This window comes from Coturnix japonica, chromosome 7, assembly GCF_054131305.1.
Source record: "Coturnix japonica strain WE chromosome 7, WE-NBRP24, whole genome shotgun sequence".
Classification (NCBI taxonomy): domain Eukaryota; kingdom Metazoa; phylum Chordata; class Aves; order Galliformes; family Phasianidae; genus Coturnix; species Coturnix japonica.
In genome coordinates this window covers 4,730,953-4,752,883 of record NC_140669.1, presented here as the reverse complement: position 1 = coordinate 4,752,883, position 21,931 = coordinate 4,730,953, and the positions used below count along the sequence as shown (strand labels likewise).

General features: G+C 39.6%; 1 protein-coding gene across 5 annotated transcripts in view; it reads right to left on the bottom strand.

The window, feature by feature from the left end:
* The window catches only part of LOC107317000 (von Willebrand factor D and EGF domain-containing protein-like), a 162,922-nt gene that overhangs the window by 81,062 nt on the left and 59,929 nt on the right, over nucleotides 1-21,931 (bottom strand). For 4 of the 5 annotated variants that reach the window (XM_085552978.1, XM_015869184.3, XM_085552981.1 and 1 more), the window contains 4 exons: nucleotides 19,233-19,306; nucleotides 12,852-13,122; nucleotides 10,065-10,243; nucleotides 6,216-7,150 (listed from right to left, as the gene is read on the bottom strand). In XM_085552978.1, the coding sequence (XP_085409104.1) occupies nucleotides 6,216-7,150; nucleotides 10,065-10,243; nucleotides 12,852-13,122; nucleotides 19,233-19,306 (1,459 nt within the window). Of the gene's footprint in view, nucleotides 1-6,215; nucleotides 7,151-10,064; nucleotides 10,244-12,851; nucleotides 13,123-19,232; nucleotides 19,307-21,931 lie in introns of those variants that run through there. The other variant, XM_085552980.1, reaches the window with a different exon arrangement.

Here is a 21,931-nt window from a genome sequence, read left to right as displayed (position 1 = left end):
TTCTTTGTAGACGTCCTACTGATTTAAGGAATTAACTGCTTTTTGTTGTAGAGTCCGGTATGTGTTCTATACTTTGTATAGACTAATTTATGCACAACAAGCTTCTATTGACCCAGTACACCCTAATGACTCCTATGCTGCTGTGAAGTATCACGCCAGCAAAGCATGCATTATGTGAGCTGAAGAGAAGCCATTTACTTGACAGAATAACGGCTTTTAAATAACCATAATGGCACCATGATCTGGAGTGTAAAGACCACTGAACTGATCGAAGGAGGAGAAATATTTATTACAAAGTCAATATGTTTGAACACAAAATCTGAAGAGCAGATGCTTGACTTAGACAACTTAAATCCACTGTTCGCCTCAGGATCTCAAAACAACTTAAACCTTTAAACGGCTCCTTCACGTTTCATCCTTAGGAACAGAAATTAAGCTTTAAAATCAAACATAATTGTATAGACAATGAGATTAAACCAGTACTTATCTCATGAACCTAAAAGTGATCAAGAAATGTGTGGACATGGTACTGAGGGACATGGCCACTGGCCATGTGGGGATGGGTTGGTCTTGGTGATCCTGGAGGCCTTTTTCAGCCTTTATGATGCAATGATTTGAAGTCCCTGCCTTTGGCCTGCAACAGCTGACCCATTGCTGCTACTCAATATACTTTTATTTTAAAATACCTAGGATTTTAATTACAGCATATGAAGAGGACTTGACTGAAAGCAATATGATGAATTCAGATCGGCCTATAAATTAAGATAGGTCTATACATCCCACTGTTGTTGATAGGCTCAAGGGACCTGTATAGCAGTGGTTCACAGCCCTGAAAATGCACCTGGGATTCACAGAATTTATTAGGAACGGTATCCAAATGGGCAGACACACATTGTGATGTGATGATTTTCCATCTCTGAGTGTGCGAGATAAGTGTTAACTTTCCATCTTCTCACTGTCCTTTTTGCTCACTTCTTCTCTTTGCTGGCTATATTTTTTTCCAGAACCTTCCACATAGAAATTTAAACTTCAAGTGTCATTACCTCACTGAAACTAATTTGTTCTTATTATTCCTCATTACCTTTTATCTTGTAATTGCTCTTTAGAGCTTCATACAATCTGCATATTACACTCCTCTAAGTGTGCTTTACTAGTCCTGACTTTCTTTTTTATAATCAACATGGTCAATATATACAAACGGTAAGCACCAACCTGATTTGCTATGCGCAGTAATTGGATTCTGCATTTAATTACAGGTGGTAACGACATTTTAAGCACCTTATACAGGTGTTGGGGGAGGGGGGGTGTGGGGGGGAGTGGTTTATGAAATGTTAAGCAACATTAAGATAGCCAGAGCTTCTGGAGCATTGCCAAATTTCAGAGGTGCCTTTCAGCTCCAAATTGCAGTTTTCATGGGAGGATAATTATAGCTTCGGCCACCTGGACCGCTCCTGCTGGAGGCAGGCAGAGCGAAGGAGGGCAGCTTTGCATCTTCCCTCTTTATCCATTTCTTCCTCCCTCCCCCCTCCACCCCCCCCCCTTAAATTATTATAAATATGTTACAGATTGTATTCTGATCCCTAAAAGTACCGAGTGGCCATCTTTGTTTTTAGTGTGCGTATACATGTGCTGGTCAAAACCAGTGGCAGAACACATTGTTCTGAATTGGCAATATAGATGAGATTGGGTGACCTTGAAAAGATACTTGAATTATATTGATGGCCTCCTTGATCTTAGGGGAGTTTTAATTCACATATAAAATTTCAGCCAGAGAAAATTAGACGGAGATTTGTTTTGGAGCTAATGAGAAAATATATGGCCAAGAAGAGGAGTTGCTTTCTCCTTCGTTACTCATGTAATGTAGGAAAGTAACTTTTTCCTAGCAGTGGAATTTAAACATTAACATGTCCAAAATCAACATACTTCTTTTTTTTTACTTTTTTTTTCTTCTGTTTCTTTCTCTTTAAAATACATTCATTTAAACTTAGAATGTGTAAAAAGACATTCTGTCATATTCAAGACATTGATTTCCTTTTTAGAAATTGAAAGAGGCAGCAGTTTCATATGTCCTGCAGAACCCTAAATCTTAATTTCTACTCCTTTTTTTGCCTTGCTATGCAACCTGTGCTTATTAACAAAAAAGCCCAAAGGCTTATCCTGCTTCTGCCTGCACTGTGAGGGCTGCCTGCACTCACTGGACAGGTCAGGCTGTGTGAGCTGCCTGTCAGGGAGCTCAAGCTGCTCCCGTTAGAAGATGCAGCTTTATTTCTGAGATTAATCTTAATTCTTCATCTCTAATAGCATTTTCTGGTGTGAAATCCTGGCTTTAGTGACATCAGCAGGAGTCTGAGGACATCCAGTCTTCTGAACTGGTATTTAAGAAGCACATCATTATTATGCCATATTGCAGTACTTTTGCTTGCAAATAGATATTACATCATATGCTGTTTGAGTAGTACATTTCTGCCTGTGAAATGTAAAAAGGAGCAGATATCTTTAAAGAACTTTGCCAATAAAACTAAAATCAAGAACAGCTAAAGGTGAAGCTAGCGCTGGTACTTATATCTTGTTTGTCTGTACTGAATTAGCTAGCTGACCTTTCCTAAGCATTATAATGTCTGAGTGATTGAAGTGCCAGAACTCAAATTTTATTTCTCCTTGTAGGACATCTGACCTCTGTCTAGATGTGTAGGTTTCCTTTACATTGTGTTTCCAAGATCTGGTACTTTTATAGGTACATAGCTTCTGTAGTGTTATATAGAGGAATGGAGAAAAAGTATTCGAGGTCACTCAGAAATGAATTCATAAATAGACTGCAATCCATGGAGCTCACTATAGTATATCACATTGCTTTGCTCTATGTCATCACAGCACTCTTCCTTCTTCATAGTCAATACTGGAACAAACCTCATAGAATCATTTGAGTTGAAAGGGATCTTTAAAGGCCATCTGGTCCAACTCCCCTGTAGTGAACAGGGACACCTACAGCTTGATAGGTTGCTTGGAGCCCCGTCCAGCCTGACCTTGCATGTCTCCAGGGATGGAGAATCCACCACCTCTCTGGGCAACCTGTTCCAGTGCCTCTAAGTTGAAGGGGTAAGTCAACTCAGGTTACAGAGTCTAAAGCTTCGACTTTTGTCTACCCTTCCCTGTATCAGGACTAACAAATGACAATCTTCATACTGTTACCACTGACATTAGGGGAAACTTACACTGCCTTCCACTCATCTGCTATTTGGAAGAGCTGAGGACACTTTGGGTGGTGTGCTTTGGGATGATTCCTTCTTTACCAAATAATCAAAAATGTTCTCAATTGTTTTCCATATGTTGATGACTTTTTTTTCCCTGTATTTTTAGGGGAAAAGAAATACAATTGAATGAAAACTGCATTTAGTTAAACAGCTGTTTTTAAATCCCAGTTCTCCCATTTTAATGAGAAGCAGCCTGTAAAGTAATATCAATAAATATTTTGAACATATATTTTCTTTAGGATTTGGAATTGCTAAATAGTATTACTGTCTACACAAATGCCTAGGTACCAGCATTTCCTGTTTGAGATCCTTATTTTCATATTTAAAACAGCTTAGGGGTTTCCGTGGACTATGGGGTCCATTATGAAATGTGCTAAGTGGTCTGGGCTTTACTCTGTACAAGCTGGCAGGTGGATTACAAATAGAAAAAAATATATATATATATATTTGGCAGAGAAGATTTTAGGTGTTGAAGTGAATTCCACTAACCTGTTGTGACATTTTGATTTCTGTTTTTGTTTTATGTTCTGCACAAACGTGTAAGTTTCCAATATACTCAGGATGTGGAGTAGAGCACGGGTGATTGCTGCCTTACCTCTCTGGGATGAACAGCTGTTGATGAGAAGGCACTATATCATCTCACTGGTATGGTGGGGAAAAAGAAAATTGAATGGGAATTGTTCCCCAGGTCAGGGGCACCCTTGGGAAGACATGTCTGCACATTGAAAAGTCATGCCCCTACCTTTCCTTCAAGAGAAAAATAAATAGTGGTGGCTCAACATGGCAATTTCTACTACATTTGTATTTAAAGCTTTCTGTTCTGAGCTCTCTTTACTTAGCTAGAGAGCATTCTGCTCTTCTTGGGCTGTAGTTATGGATGTGTTTTGTAGGTTTTCTCAAATGAAAAATAATATTTGTACTTAAAGTTTATGTCTACAGAAAATATTTCAAGGTATTAGTTATAAAATACAGGTTCTTAGCTGTAATGTGCACTGCAGCTCAGGGAGCTTGTGGAAGCTTGTGGAAGGTGGCATTAAGCCGTAATGTACAACAGACATGGATCATTTTACTGCTCTTTGACCTGGTGAATGAGCTGGGAGGAGTGCTCTTGGTAGAGCCTGTGTTAAGCCTCAAAGCCGTCCTCATGAGTTATGCTGTAATAAAGTGCTAACTGGGCACAAACTCAGAGCGAGGCGGTTGTGGGGTTATAGATGTGGCAGCACTGAAGTTAGTGTAGTTTGAGGTCTGTGTGACAGAGCACACCCTATTGCCTTGAGAAGCTGGGAAAAGTCATGGGAATTTTATAAGAGTGCCTTCTGTGTTTTGTTAGGCAAATTGCTCAAGCAGTGAATATTAATTTGGCTGTGCCTCTAACAAACTCGCACCAGTATTTTCCCAATTGCTGTGGTATATATCTTCTGAGTGCCCAAAGCCCAGCGTGCTGCTGTAGGGGCCTGGCTCAGCCTGAGGCTGCTCTGAACATGCAATGACAAACCTCAGTGTCTTTAGGACAGCTCTCACTCATAGCAGATCAAAGTGGAGGCCAGGAGAAGAGGAGAACTGGAGCAGTGCTCTCCTCCCAGTGCAGTCTCAGGGCAGGTTCTGGGCTTTGCCCTTGTTTATAGTTGATATAACAGCAAGAAGACAAGGTGCCATTAGCTTTTGGTTGAAAGGTCATACTGAAGTTATTTTCCTTTAATCTGAAGTACTTCAACCATAGAAAAGCAAAACAAAATTTAAACATCTACTCTAAGCAACTTCCCTCCCCTGGCTGTATCACAGAGAATGAAGTTAAACGTTGAATAATTATTGCAAAATTGCTCAGACTGCTTTTCAGTCGCTGGTGTCAACTCTCTGTGTGAAAGAGAATGGATTTTTCAGAAGTTTAGAAAAGGTAGGAAATGATCCTATAAATTTTAGCTTGCCATTAACAAGAAGCAAATGCCATTAGCAAGAAGCCACTTTAAGTCACTGCAATGAAGACGTGTTTATTGTAACGAATATGGGTAATCCTGTCCTAGCTAGTGTCTTGGGAGCATCAGATGTGCTGCTGAGCTCTGGGCACATAGGCACAGACCTCAAATAGGAGCTTTTGATGTCCTAAATACAGGATAATATCCAGTAGGCTCAGCAACACAGCAAAAGGCTTTCCCTCACATTTGGGATGGATGAAGGAGCATACCTTGTTATTTCAGCTTAGCTGCAGTATGTTTCTTAAGCTGCAGGAACCCGACTGCATGGCCGAGCCTTTGTGACTTTGAACATAAGCTGATGGGGTTTGCTGGGAGTGCTAGCATTTATATGTGTGCTAAGTTTCAAGTGCTGTCAGTGCTCACACTAGACTTAGATTCATCCATTGAAGGGGTGAACTGTAAAGAAGAAACAAATCTAGTACGATAATCATGTGTGTAAATGTAAGGTGATTCAAAAATATTTGTGTAATCAGGTCTGCAGGTTCAAATAGGTCCCGTGGCTATTTTATGGCTTTGGTCATTTTATTTGTTCATTCTGTCGTGTAATTTTATTTTCTTTTAACTAATACAATGCATAAAATTTATTTTCACATTTTATTCTCTGTTGATAGGGGGAAAAAAAAAAGAGTATCTGTACAATGTTAACATGAATATTGACCGTGAGGTGAACAGGACCCTCTTTTTGTCAGAAACTTGCTTGTCAGCATGCCGGTGATAGATCAGATGTAAAGAAAATCACTTCTGCAAAACCAATTTGCTAAGGGACTTGTAAAATCCATTTTTAAAAAGTTACTGAGGCGAAAAAGCGAAGGACCAGCCAACCACATATTTTGATCAGCTCTTCAAGGTCAAAAACTGATTACTAATTCATCAAATATCTTACTGGTAGCACTGTTTGAAGAGCAAACAACTCTGTGCAGATGTTCTACCTAATAACTCTAATACCATGGAAAGATGGCTAGGGTAGGAACAAACAGAATTTTTTACTTACTTTTGGCAGTGCTACAATCATAGGAGTTGTGGTCTCCAAAGCATTGGCAGCCCATGTCTGTGCATTGTCCATTGCCGTTACAGAAAGCAGGACAGCGAAGAATGGTAAGGATTTCCTCCTGGGTAGCAGATGGCTGGCTTCCAACACGAAACACTTTACCTCTGTTCCTTAGCACTCGTCTTTCACATTCATTCTCTAAGAGCGCTATCAGTGCTGTCACCCAGGCCACGTCATCCTTGAGCTGCAGATCTAACATGCATATATTGATGGCCTCGTCTATCAGTTTTCCCAGGAGAGCCTTACACGCTAAGGCAATGGTGGAATTTGCAAGAATTTGGTGGCAAATCTCTTGAGCTTTGGCAGAGGTTAGGCCACTGGGAGTGGGCCATCCCAGTGGGAGTTTTATTCGAATCCCTTCAAAATAATCCTCTGGGAAAAAGTAGGCAAAGCTTTCCGTGTCTGTCTGGCTTGGGTTATGCAATGGGTGAAGGGCTGAGTATTCAAAGTAGTCTTCTTGTCTTTTTGGTCTCTGTAGTTCTTCTGTTGGCTTGGTAAAGTTAAGGGAACTTTTGTTTTTCATGGAAGCATTATGTGAGAAATGTTTTAATCGCTCCTCGTGGCTACCTCGCTTTTTGACTGATTTAGGCACAGATCTCTGATCAAAAGACTTGGGTGACGGTTCCCCATCATCTCTTGAAGCAAACTCTTTGCCTGAGTGAGTGATAAACTCTGATGTCACATCCAGATATGGGATTGCAAAAGTGTAATCCACATTATCATAATGGCAACCAGGAGATTGCATCTGAAAGGCATTCAGTGTCTTTACCAAGGGCATGGACTTTGAGCTCTCCTTCTGGCATCTGTAGTAATTTTTATTTTGCTTCCCTTCTGAAGATGCTGGAGTTTTGTCAAATAAACTCTTCCCCGGAGGTATTCTGGTTTAAAAATACAGTGAGATTAGAGGGAGGAAACTTTGAACACATTGATCTGTGCTGCTAGGTAAACTTTCTTTCCCCAAGGTTGGGAAATGTATAAATTCTCAATCTAATGAAGTCTGTAAGAAAATGCTTAACTTAAATCTTTGTTTTCTTTAATTTAGCACTGCCCTTCTTGAGTTGTTCTGTACTTTTTTGAGCATGAAACTGGAACTTTTTGGTAACAGATGCTTAAGTGCATTGCTGGAGCAATGCCTAATTGTGGGATGTCACTTTGCAGGACTTTTTCTAAGGTACAGGTTGCCCTTTGCATATCAGACATGAAATAAGGCTTTGGATTCGTCTCTAGTGTGACTCAGATATAGCTTGGGGAATGGAGAATACATCCTTTAAGAGTTGGATCTCTATGTCTTTTTCTTTTTGTTGGCATGCTTAATTTCTGTCCTTTAACGGCACTTTCTTTGAGCTTTTCTTTTGATACAAAGCAGTTTTCTTTTGATCGCAGGGTTAGTATATCACATAATGAAAGGTGATTTTTCCACCCCTTTTTAATTTACTGCCACTTTAATGATGGATGAACTTCTTGAGAGTTCAGTTTGAATAAACAGCCATGATTGAAGTTTCTCTGGAAGTTTTATGATCTTTTTTTGTGCTGTGCAAGAGGAATCCTGAAGCTTCATAGAAAAAAAGATATGCTTCTTGTCTCAATAGTTGGCAGCACTTTGTTTCCAGACGAATTTGAAACATTACCAAAAGTGTAAATTATTTTGGCATCAGTTTTGTCTTGCAGCCAAAATATAGGGGGTTCAGGAAGGTGAAAGCATTTGTCAACATTGTAAGACAAACCCTAGATTCTGTTGTAGAAAGCCGATTTGACGTCATCCAGTTTTTACAGTATATATTGAAGATGGCATATGTGATGGGGATGTACGCCTTGGAAAGGCTTGAGGCCCCGGAAACCCCTGTGTATGCCTACAGGCATACACTTCTGTGAGCTAGGAAGGACCTCTGCACAAGATAACTAAACAAATACTTTTTTGCTGCCCATAACCAAGGTAGATCTGAAAGCAAATATTTCAAGGTGAATTGGATGCTAATACAGAGCGAGAGTCCAAAATGAATAGAGATGCTCCTGATTTCTCTATAACTAACTGCAGAAAGTATGAAAAAGATATTCTATCTACTTAACATACATGTTTAAAAATCATCTCTTTCTTGTTCATGTGCTATTTAGAGACTGCGAGGTTCTGATGTTGTTTTATTGTCTAAATATTGCATTGGAAAGCCAGTGTTTAAAACAGATTTGTTTTTGGCTGCTTGGGAAAGGAGGGGGCCAGTGAAAAATCTGAGCTGTCAGATGGTGAGCACTCAGCCTAGCTTCAGGTTCTGCAGAAAGCATTGCATGCTTTAAGTGTTATTTAAAATGAAATTAAAAGCAGCAGCAGTACAGTGACCCTCCAGGCTGTGTGTTTTATTGCACCATTTCTCCATTGGTGGATCAGTGACCGATCCAGTCTCTCCTGGATGTAGTAGTAGCTTTTTCATTGGCTTTGTTGGTTTTTGAATCTGGCTCTGAAGAGTCCTTGAGACTTCATCTTTGCCAAAATTAAACTCATTGCCACTGTTGCCCTTTGCACACAGCTGCAGCTTCTCATACCTTTCCTGAAGGTATCCCCCATCACATGTGCCAAGCATTAGTACATTCCTCACTGTTTTATAAGTGAATTCCTTTATGGCTTCTGATCTTTTGATAAACTTGTTTTGAACAGCTGCTCCCAATGTTCTTGTTAACCTATCTTCAGGTAGGAAGAAGTTTGTCATTCTCGCACCAAACTATTTCTCCTTTTTCCTTCCCAGAAGCAAGCCCTGACTCATCCTTACAATTTTAAGGCATTAGAGATGGCAGTTGATTTCTAAGTAGAACATGTAACTCCATGTCAAAACTGCCATTAGATAGCCATTATGTAGGCTGGTCAAATATATCTAGAGTATGGTAGAAGCATTTGCTCGTTACCTGAAATGAAATAAGTCTAAATTTTGTTGCATTTACTGTGTGCTAAGTTCCCATGCACAGATTAAGTAGTAAGATGTTAAGTTTCATACAGACCAATCAGACTACAGTTTGGATCTGATTCAACTGTACCAGGTTTTCACATGCTCTTCCCATACTGAATTGAAATGAGTATCATGGTCTGAGCTGATCTTGAGATATCTTCACAGGTAAACATAACCGGCCATGTCCACCTTAATTTTTCCTTATTTGAAAAACACAATTCACAAACCTACACAGCCAATCAAACCTGTTTCAGTTTTGGAAACACCTTTTAGGTGTGCTTTAAGTTCAAAAATATGAAATTAAAGTGTGGACTCCTGGCTCTGGTTTCAGACCATCTCTCTCAGGAAGTTCAAGGTTTTAGAACCAACCATCATCATCAGTGGAGTAGATATTAACTTTTAGCATGGTACATTACCATGCTCTGTCAAAATGTAACATTTAACCTATACTCATATATTGCAATTAGTGTTCAGGAATAAAAGAACAAGGGAAATACCAAACCCTTAATTAATCCCTATTGTCAATTATCTACATTTTCCAGTGCAGGTGAGAACTGCATCTTTTTTTTTTTTTTTTTTTTTTTTTTTTTTTTAACAGCTGAGTGGGATCTTAACACAGCTGTTAAATTGACATGACTTGTGAATATAAAACTTCTCCTTGGTAACTGCTGATGCTCATTGTGCTGACTGAAAAGCCAGCCACTGTGCTGCTTGGATGACAGGGGCTCCAGGCTTCCCTTGTCTGATGAAACTGATCTCTATTCCAGGTCATTAGGGGTATACATAATAAGTGCATCAGCATCCCTGGAATAACTGCTATAGGGCATCTCCCAGCCTGTGATCCTTTCTCACTTTGTACCTCCACTCCTCTATGAAGTCTTCCTCAGGCATATTGTTCAAGTCGTTGTGACCGATCCCATCAAAGCGGCCACACAAACCTCTGGTGCTGTTGAAGTCACTGCTTGGTGTCCTCACTGTCAAGCCCATTCCCCACTCGCTCACATCGGCTCGAACGAATGCTCCCGAAGGGAACAGGATCTGAAGGGACAGAAAAACACACTGTATTGAAGCCACCACTGAGCTTTTCTTATGCAAGAAAAAGTGCCCCTTTCTATAAATGAAAATATCAAAGTAGAAATGTGGTGATGCTGGTGGTTATTTAAGATCACTCAGATGCACTGCAACTATTTATTTGTGCTATTATTTAACTTGTTTTCAGTTCTTATGTTGCTACCATCTGACAGTGTTACATAAACATAAAGCCATGTAAGTACTTTCTTTTTAAAGTAATAATTAAATTCATTGAGATTTTCTCACTGGTAAGTTACCAGATAATTTCTGAAGCCACTTTCATGAGAACAAGCCACCCTCGTGTCTTTGCCAGGAAATCATTTCTTTTAGATAAACTGCCAAGTCTTGAAAAACAGCTTTCTTCCCTCTGAAAAATCGTTTCATTTTCCAAGGCTGGATTACCCAGAAAATGATTGTGTTTTAAAGTAGATAAAGCAATTTTCTCATTAAAGAACTTCTGGTAGGCTTATACTGACCTTTAAAAGAAAAAAAATAAAAGAAAATGGTGAGGGTAAGACAAAGAAGTAGCTGTGCAGATAATGGATTTTTCAGATTGGTGGTCCAAACAAATTTAAAAAGAAAAGAACAAATCTGTTCAACTTCATTGTATTTTTGTTTTCTTACTTTTATTTCACTAGGCAAGAAGAACATGATTGTGAAACTGATCTATGCTGGGAGAGGAAGGAAGAGTGCTCTATCTGGATATGTAGCCTTAGTATTTTGATCCACAATTGAATGTTAATAGTGAATTTTGAAAAGCACGTTAAATGGATGGAAACATCTCATTACAATGATTTCTAAGTATCTCATTTTTTTAAATCACTCCTGGCTGAGAATAATTGATTCAGCCAAGTAGCATCCATTGCTTTTCTTTCCTATTGTTTTTTATTCTTTTTGGTCCTTTATAGTCTTTTCGAAACCAGACATATTAATAGCTATGAGAAGTGAATAACTTTTGTTTGTATTTATGTGCTGGAATCCAGATTTACATTTTGGCTGCAATAAATAACTATCTTGTCCATTTTAACTTCTCAGCCCTCATTTCAACAAGGAGAACACTTCTGTGGAGCTTGAGACCTTGGCTGTATATTTTGCTTTCCAAGGGAGCTTAAAAAGCCGATTGTTTCAACGCATAGAGCAGAACAACTGCAGTTGACATACTGTTGGGCAGTGTTTGGTTTCCTCCTTTAGAAAGACCTTTGAGTTATGTGCTTTCCTGTTGGGATGAGCATCTCCCACAAGGCTGTCTATGAAATCCTTAAGGCCAAAACTGCTGTTTCAACCTTCTGTGCTGCGTGAATGGGTATTTCCAGGTGGATTTATTTGCAGAAGTCTATAACCCTTCCTTTCCTGCTGCCCTTGGGCAAGGCAAGCCATCTGCCAGGAGGAGCTGACCACAGCCCAGGTTTTCTTAAGCCACCTGGATTTAAAACTGCTGGCAGGAACTCTGCAGAAGCTATTTTTTGAGACCTCAGCTTAAAGAGAAGAAGGTGATGGGCTGCTGAAAACTGCTGCAGAAAGGCGTAATGCTGTGCAAATGGAGGTGCACTGCTCATTGTGATAACTCAGGGACAGTATTTGTTGTCTACAATTCCATTCAGATCAGGGCAGCATTCCTATTCACATACTAGCACTGTCCTAATTTATTTTAAACACAAAGGAAATCAGTGAGACTTACATGAGGTGCAAATGAGGATAGGGTTTCTTGCTACGATTATTCTAGTAATAAAACAGTAATTGTATTGCATTCAGTTGCAAAATGAAATGACAGCTTGCTTTCAGCTTTTCCTCTATTCTGTAATTAACAGACTTTCAATTACTACCTCATCAAGATCTTTTCCAAGTGAGATTGCAAGGACAGCCAAACACAGGCACTCCCTGGCAGCGTTCTGGCTCTGCTCTGGACCTATCTTCACCCAAAATGTCTCCTGGCAATAAATCTTGATGACAAAAGTTTAGGATAAAATTATCTTCTTGGCTGTAATTTCATTCCTCTTCTCCCCACCAAACCCCTTGGTACAGCCCACTCTCATTCTTACAGTGATTTTACTGGATTAGTGTGGAGAAATTAATGCAAAATTTGTTGTGGTTGGATAATGTTTTTAGGCAAACACTTTAAATTATAGCAAATGTCACACATTTGTTGCCCATTTTTATGGCTTTTGAGTATGTTATCTGTCTGTATCTGGCTAACATTGCCTTGCTTTTAGTTTAAGACTGCATTATTTTACCCGTGATCATTACTTCAATATCTATATTGTAAAGCTCTGCAACAGAATTTGTGTCATGGGCTTGGTAGTACCTAGCATGAGCAAACTAAGAGCAGCATGAGGAGTAACAATACTGGCACTTTGATATGTCTAATTTCTAGATATCCTTGTTTTGTTTGTTTTACAGTTGATTAAATCAATGCTTCCACCAGCTTCTTCCCCATGTCTCATTTTCCAGTACATTTTGCTGCAGACGCTCTGCTGGCTTCAGATGGATACTTTTCACAGCAGCGTCGTTAATAATTCAGAAATATTAAACTCACATTTTTAATGACAACAAAGGGAGTACTCAAATCTCCACGTACTGTTATCTTTCTCCCTCCGTAGGACGTTAGGATTTTGACCTGTGGCGATGCCTCAGTACTTTGGACGTTGAGCTGTGGCCTGCTGTCCCGAAAGTGCCCATTGCAGGCATCCAGGTGGACGACGTCTCTCCCCTCCCATGCAGCCACTCCACAGTTGCAGGCAGTAGCAGAGCGGTGTCCCCCACAGTCCCACTGACGGACGTGCACTTCGAATGCCCGCGACGTGCTCTGGCACAAAAGGAAGGTGCCAATTTTATAGTTATCATAGCGCCTAAAGAAGGAGAAACAAAGCCAGGGTTTAGAGTCCCATCACATCCACGTGGAACGGATGTATGAACCCTTCCAGCACCACAGCTGCCTTGGAAGAGCCTGGACATGGAAGCATCTCTTCAGTATCATGAGCAAGCTGATGCAGTCGCTGTTATTACTTGGGAGTACAGAAGAATTCTTGAGAAAACCTGGTTGCTGTCTACGAGCTGCTACTATGGCAACAGGCATGGATAAAAGGGATAAACATTTGAAAAAAGCAAATAGGAAGAAGTTCCTGATCCCAGTCCTTAAAAAATATGTTTTGGTTCTAATTGGATGCTCTACAGCTTGGTATTCTTCAAAACAAAATCAGTATGCAGATTACCTCATCTTCAACTAACCACTCACTTTTCCTAGTCTGACTGTGTCTGGGCATTTCATATGAATAACAGAATCATAGAATGATGTGGGTTGCAAAGGACCTCAAGCGTTATCAAGCTCCAAGCCCCCTGCCACAGGCAGGACCGCCAACCTCCACATTTAATACTAGACCAGGCTGCCCAGGGCCCCATCCAACCTGGCCTTGAACACCTCCAGGGAGAGGGAGGAGCTACTGCTAAAAGCTTATGAAAAGAAAGTTGGTTCCCTCCCCAGCAACTTCATGGTAACTTTCATTTCCTCTCTGAATGGATTGCCAGCCAATGTACTGCATGGTTTGGAACAATCCTCTCATCCTTCTCTCTATGAAATTCATTGCTCCACCTGAGCAAAACCATTTTGCATGTGTTACCCCTCTGCACAGACCAGATACAATTGCTAAAATAGGACCTGCAAGAGCATCATTCTCTCCTTGTTCTTCTGTTTCCTCATACCATGATCCTGTTTGACTGTCACTGCTTTATCACCATGTGATGTTTAAAAGTAAAGAAAATAGGGGCTGTATTTTTTATATATGTGGTTGGAGATTTCCCCATATAAGCCAACAGCTGCCATCTGTAAAAGCAGTGGGTTCTTCTGCTTCCTTTTAAGGCACTGCACTTAGTTTTAAACTTCATTTTTAGGAAAATAGGCATAGTGGAAACTAAGTCATAAGCATTTTTGGTTTTTTTTCCAGTAGAAACGAAAATGTAAATCTGAACATTCAAAATAAATAAGTAAATAAAATAAAAATATCAACCCCAAAACTAAATAACAGGATTATTTCTAAGCTATGTCATAAAAACATCGATAATTTTTCAGACAGTGGATGCTTCCTGTACAGATGAGAAAATAATTTGTTGTATTTTGGCTGCAGAACAAAGAATGTTTAACATGCATACATCTGCATTTTATTTCTTTCTAGAATGAAAGCCATAGAAAAATATGTACCTGAAAACGCAGCAAGAACTTAAACTCCAACTGCTTTTCTCTGCAAGAAGCCACATTTGACATTATACTTCATCTTGAAAAACTTAGTTTAGTTGGCCGTAAAATGATATGATATTGAATGGTTTTGCCTCATCTTATTTTCTAATCAGGTACATAAATCCTAAGTACGCTGTGCAGGTGCTGCTGCTAAGACTGATTAGAATTAAGGGCAACATAAAAAATAGTCTTGTAAAATCAAGTGCATTTGGACCTTTGCACTGGAAAGACTGAGAAGCCAGAAGTTTAACAGGAATCACTTTTCTCAGTTTCCTTTGACAGACATTTCAACGGGAAGAACCTAGAAGGAAGATGTTTAGAGAGGCTGATGGAAAATAATGCTTTGAAATGGCTGCATCCAGATTAATCAGCTATATCTGGTAAGTAAGACTATATTAGCATATACATTCCAGTAGTGGGAGTTATTTACTGCTTAATAAGCACTGACAGTGGACCTAGTCCAACACTATTGGAAGTCACTTACAGTCCTCCAGTTAAGTCATGACAGATTGCAGAGCACATAACAAACTTGTGATGTGTCTAAATTGGAGCTTTCAGCTGCCTTTGAATTACACAAATGGATAATTGAATGAAATCAGGTAAACTTTTGTGATGTTTATACAATTGTAATTGTGATAATGATCCTTTGGACAACATTTGAGAAATGAAATTGCAGACTTGTGGAGCTAAAATCATGAAGAGAAGTTACTGGAGGTCTTGGAAAAGGGAGCTCTGCATATTTTTGTGACCAGGTACTAGTGCTTGTTTCTAAATGACTCTCCATAGTGCACTTCCCCATTCTGCTTCTCTAAATGCCTATAGCAATGAGGGTACTGGATGTGGTTTCCTCCCTCCTCAGGCATGTATTTTTCATGCATCAAGTTCTTGTCCTGAGGTGAATTTGTGTCTGAAATTGTGCACTCAATCCAAGAAAGTAAATAAATGTACTCCCAAGTCTTTTGTGATGTCTGTCAGATGTTATAGGAATCATTTTTGTTGGTTTGTGGTAAGGGGTACAGAAGGAAATAGAAAAAAACCTTACCACTGGTAGCATTAGAATAACTAATGCAATACACTCTATCACCACCAAGCTGTCTTTTGAATTCACTTCTTACTGGAGCTTCATGTGAACTTTGTCCTCCAAAGCTTTGTTTATTTGTTGATGTTTATTTGTTGACATATTCCTCAGGACTCCCTCTTTCCTTGCAAGTACCAAGTACTTTAGTTGTGACCCTAGGAAGGGTTGGGTGATGCTGAAGGATGTTCTCTGGTTTCAGAGCTCATCACTAAAGAGTGGCTGCATTGTTCTCAGAGTCTGTTGGGTTACCTTCAGCAGCCATTGGATGCTTTGGGAATTTCCATGGGTTATCAAGTAAGAGCAGCAGTTCTATGAGGGCTGCTCATGACCAGCACTTATCTGTGGGCTACTGTGATGAATGCTGTTAAAATTAAGTGCCACCCACAAGCATGAAGCCTTACAAGCCAGGGATGTTGTCATTATGAGGAAATGGTGTCATTCCCTCTGTTATAATATTGATGGATGGGTTTGTGTGTGTGAGGAATCTTTGAAAAAGAGATTTTTTGTTTTTTTTAAGGTAAAATGCAATATAATGTGAATGATATATATAGTTTGTGAGTCAAGAAATATTTCCCTTTTTATATTCTGCCTCACAAGGATTTTCTCCATATTTAGTTTTAAGCTAATACTTCATTTTACATTTAAGAACCTACAATTTATGTCAGGAAAAGCTTTTATGTTTATACTGTGCTATAACTAATAATGAGGGCTCTGCTTTTGCTTTACCAGGCTTTCACATTTGTTTAATTTAGAAGTTACTTTACTGTAAAAGAAAGAGCTCTCTCTGGATTTTAGTTAGTATAATTAATGCTTTTTCACAAGGATGCACCAATATACAGAAATTGATTGTGCCTACATGAAAAATACAACACATTCTCCCTTGATTTCCCATCTTTTCTTTTGATTAAAAGAATAAAATAATGGCAAGATAGATATTTCTACAGAAGCAGACCAGCCAGAAGCACACCAAAGGGAAGTGCTGTCATTAGAAGTGTGAATTTGGGTGGAAGCATTCAGTCTGCTGGGAAACACTGAGGCAATCTCCACCAAGGAGCAATCTCTAAGAGATGCTGCCTTAGTGGTGGTCAGCCATTAAGTGAGGTCTAGAGGAGGTAGAGTCAAGCTCTACCCCTTCCAGGAGTACAGCTAAGTTACTCTCACCTGTGCTCCCACAGCTGACCCGACACTTGCCTCAGCTGATTAATTAGAGGTTCAGGCTGTGATTACCAATTTCCCATACACCTATGAAAGGCAGGAATCTGTTTATATGTGGCCTGTCTGAGTAGAAAATACTCCTACTGTTTTGCTTTTTGTAGTGTTTGTTGTAGTGTCTGTATTTACATGCATTTTCTTGCTTTCTGTATGACAGGTTTTCCGCAGGACTCCACTGAGAGTGGATGGAAGAGTTGCCAAAGAAGCAACTGATGCCCATTTTGCCACAGCAGCAGTTCTGGTAAGCTGACCTACAGTATGCTAGGTGGAATGATTTCCCAGGGTTTTATTGCTTACTGGATGCTTTGCTGTTGATCTCAGAGGCAGTTTTGGTAGTTTCCCACTACATACTCTCTCATGACAAAGGGAAATGCTTCACTTCCATAGCTCTGTGTCAGCCTTTGTCTATAGACTGTAAGTTTTGTACCCTGAAAGATACAGGAATTGCATTCCCCACACCCTATATGCAGAGTTTTAACATTGTTCTGAATAAATTAACTTTTTTTTTTTTTGGGATAGGCATGAAGAGAAGTTGTTTAACTGACATCTAATAGGGTAGCATAATCATTACAGTAATTGAAAGAGATATTATTTACAGTAATAAATGGGAATATAAGTAGGAGTAATGGGACTGTGAAATGATGGGTAAGAAACTTGGCTGAGTATCAAGAAGTGATATATCTTAGTGAAATAACCTGGTTATTGTGGTGGCTCATTTAAAGCTACACTGGGCAAAGCAGTAATGAATGTCCACAGCAAAGCAGTGTGTGGTTATTGAGGGACCAGGTGTTTCTGGGTCTCTGCTGCCTCCAAGGCAGGATGCCAAGGAAGGATGGGCGCTCCCAAACTCCCCGTGCTCAAATGGAATTGTAAATTGCTTAGAAACATTTCTGTGTGCTTTCAGTAACAGGGTTCCAAACTCAGCTGTTAAAATAAAATTTCTCTATATTACTTTAGACCTTTTTTCTTCCCCATGGAAGCTATATAAAAAATATTCTACATGGCTGAGAGCATTCCACCATGCCAAGAAATAATTTTATGACTTCCTAAACGTGACAGCTTGTTAGGTCCCTGTCTGGTCCTAGCCCTAAATCAGAAGGGAATACTTTAGAACACAAATGTATAGAGTTCTAAAATATTATTCAAACTTTTTAAAAAATATATATGAATTGAAATAATGGCAGATACCAAGAAGCACATCTGTGTGCCACTCTTAGCTCTTTCTCCGCTTCTTTATGTTTAGAAATAAAAAACTTGACCACATTATAGACAATACGCATCAAAGAAGGAGGGAAACTGGGAAGTCCAAAGTGTGCAGAAGTAATCTCTTGGCTGAGACTATTCAGTTTAGGCGGTGTCTTTATTTGAGGCAGTTGTGTAGACTTTAAAGGAGCCACTGTCCTCATTTAATCGAGATATTTCTTCAGTTTTAACGTCATTTTAGAGTTTTTGTTCTGACAAATACACGCCGGTGCCTCCAGAGCATGCTGGATTGAAACTGGGACATTAGAATATCAAAATTAGAATATCACTCCTGCTGAGCCCCTGTGGACACTGTGCTCATAAAGTCATTATCTGTGCCATTAGGAGGTTAACGGCAGAATGACAAAATGGAATGTGATCTGAAATATTAGTAACTTCTGTTCAAACTTGCCAGATGCAAACTCTAAAAACTTTTTGTTGCATTGAATAGCTAGGATGCAGCAGAGGTTTTTAAACACAAAGATACCAGCTTTGACTCATTAAGCCTCCAACCAGCTTATGCAGAAGGACGCTGGACAAGACAGAAGGAAGTAAAATTATTTTTGGAACTTTTTGCGCACTTTCCCTGATACTTGTCCCTGTTATTTGCTGAACTTCTTTTATCTGAGACAGTGTATCCATTTTTATCTACTTTTTCCTGGTTGTGACTATGACTGTCAACTCCATGCAGAGGTACAGCTGCAGATTTGGTAACCAAATCTGGAAATAGATAGGAAAATACAAAAGCATCCTTGAAATGTGGGAATTTTTATCAGGCATTACTAAATTTCTGGGAAGGACACAGAGTGATCCCACATGTGGTCCTACCACAGGGGCATAATGGCTCACCCAGCTGAAACAGGGGTACCTCTAACACTATGCCATCTGGAATAGAAACCCTCTTGAAGTCATCAACGTCAGTTTTGTTTAAAGAGCACGTTGGAGCCTGACCTTGAAAATTATTCATTCTCAAAACCATAGCAGCTTGAAGATTAATCCATTTCCAGTTCTTTTGTTAAAAGGAATATAAACAGCTGGAAGGAAACCATGTGTATTACTGAGGCACTACATTAATCACTATAAGCAAACTAATACAACACTCTTTTGATATTCTAATGTAAAACCAAATGCATGCTATATCCAGAAACTGAAAACTGCAGTAATTGAGCCAAATTATTTCAAAGTACAATACTCACCATCCATCAAACGTGATAATGTGTGGATCAGTGAAAGAGTAGCAGTTCCCTGTTGGGAGGTCTTGAACTGTGACCTAGTTAAAATGAAATGTGTAATGAATACAGTCTACACAGCAGTTTTTCTTCATTACCACTCCTCTCAAAACATTAGGAGCAAGATTCATGTGTCAAGTACAAACTAAAATCTGACTTCTAAAACATGATTGCAGGTGGGTGCAAAATGCGCTTTGCTTTCAAGCAACTGAGTTTAATCACATGCAGTATGGGAGTTTAAAGTGCTCCCATTCTACCCAGCGTAGTGTGCTGGCTGGTGAAAAGAGAAGATTTTCTAATAAAATTTTTGCTAAGAAGTAGATCATTCTATGAAATTATCAAGAGAGTAGAGTGCTCGTTAAATTGCACTAATTTTAATGCCTGAAGTACGGTAGAAGGTATGCTGTAATTAAGTAGCATTAGCATATTTTAGCAATAGTTGCTGTCTGTCCCCTAGTTTGACCTTAGATTTCCTGATACAGCATATGAATGGCTGATTTATATATTTAATGTGCTCATTATTGATTGGGTGCTGGTGGTGATGGTCCAAACTAGGCTGGTGGAGCTGTCTGCATTTGGCACCTGAACAAAAGAGGAAAGGATCTAATAGAACAACCATCTTCAGCACAAACTCATTGTTATTTGGACGTAAACTTGGCTGTAGAGGAGATCTAAGAGTCCCAATGACCTGCAAGAGGCAGGTGTGTCTATAAAAAAGAGAGATCAAGCAAATCCCTTTGAAGTCACAAGATCTGAACCTTGGGCCGTGCTGGGCCTGCACTGCCTCATCCACTGGAGATGGCACTATGTCAGGGCCATATATCCTACTATCCAATTCCCAGAAGTGCAGAACTGGGGTATACAGTGATTTGCAGTATGAAGAGCTCCCAGTCACACTGATAGAAGTGATGAAGTGTTATGGTTTTCCCATATCCAGCCTGCCAGCCTTATTTCTTGGTCAGGGCTGTTAATTCCTTGCTCGCTTACTGCCCGTGAGAAATCCAGAGGTGCAATTCAGTTAGTGCTGCCACAGACTGCAGAGTAAGAAGAATGGCCAATATATCCTTGTGCAACCTTTTAGTGATAAAGCAAAATTTAGCTTTTAGAAACAGTGGTGAAATTAAATAAATTAAATAAATTAAATAAATGAGTAAGGGGGTGAAGATAGAAGCACAGTAGCTGATAAAATTCCTCACCTGAGGCAATACGTCATCTGTATTTCAAAATGTCCCTTAACCATCACACAGAAACATTGCTTAGACACCCACAGGTGTCTGGCATCCCAGACTATTAAAGTGATTGTCTGGAGGAACGAAGGACTGAGCAGCTTTTTGATCTGAAATCAATTGTATCATTTGTATTTACTGGAGTGAAGTTAAGAAGTATCTCTGAATTTTCCCATTTTCTCCATGTCCACAACCTACTCTGCTCTGCTTTTTTCTTTTTAGTAGCAGCAAAGGACATAAGTCTTAGTTACAGGCAGCCTCGTTTGCCGAAGAAATCATTTTTCTTTTCCTATGTGTCTGAATTTGCCAGGATATTCTGCCCACCATTTCTACTCCATTTTAAGATAAACAAAACATATTTGAAGAAGTCTGAAGGACTAAATACTATGTGCATTTTAATGTATGGGTTTCTCCTTGATGTGTTGCAGGAACAATTTTACATTAATACTTCTAATTAAGTGCAAAGTAGCAGTGGGGGAACCAGGGAGGAGGGAAAATAATGTCTATTATGTATCTATACATCAAATTTTAACTGAGATAGATGGAATTTATTATTAAAATTGATTAATTCCATTTCACGTTTGCTGCATTTTCATATTTTAATGGAAAGCATTCTTAAGTTACAAGAAAAAATATATGTCTGTGAGTGCACTACATTGAATTAGCTGCGATTTCTGCTCAAAGAATCTCTGTGAAAGAAGGCTGTGCTGGAGAGGAGGGGGAATAAGCACATGCAAGGCATTTCACATTTGAAGACAAAAATTCCTTTGGTCCCATTATCTTATCCTACCATGAGTAAATCCACCAGAGTCAGGGCAGTGAACTTACAGATTTAACTGGGGGCTTATTTTCAATTCTTTCAAATGCACCAGCTTGGACATGCTGCTGCTCTGAGAGTTTTAGCTGAGTCAAATCTACCTCCTTTCTCATTCCCCTGGGCTGTGGGATTATGGCTCTCGGAGCTCCCAGCTGTGGCTCTGAACAGCTCCACGGACAGTGAGCCAGCTCCTGTTCGTCACGCTCCTTGGCCAAGCTCCCCGCGGGGACGGTCTGCCTTGCCTCTGTGATCGATTCCCATTATCCTTCCTTTGGACATTTTGTGCAGGGATGAATGAAGAAACGGAGTGGCTGTGTGTGTCATCAGAGGTGTCATGGTGATTCTTGGCATGGTCACAAATTGAACATGGCACTGCCAAGTCCCTTTCCTCCTTTCCACTTCCAAGGCACTGCCTTTCCTCTGCTTTTCTGGGTGTTGTTCTCCAAACCACTGTCTGGTTGCGTGTATAATTCATCTATTTGGCTTACTGATGGGCTCACTACTAATGAAACCTACATTTCTTAAAGGGAAGCACTTCACTTGTTTGTTTTCATTGCATGTATAGAAGTTTTGTTGATTTACAGTGTTGCCCAAATGTTTGTGTGGTTAAGGTTTATTGTTGC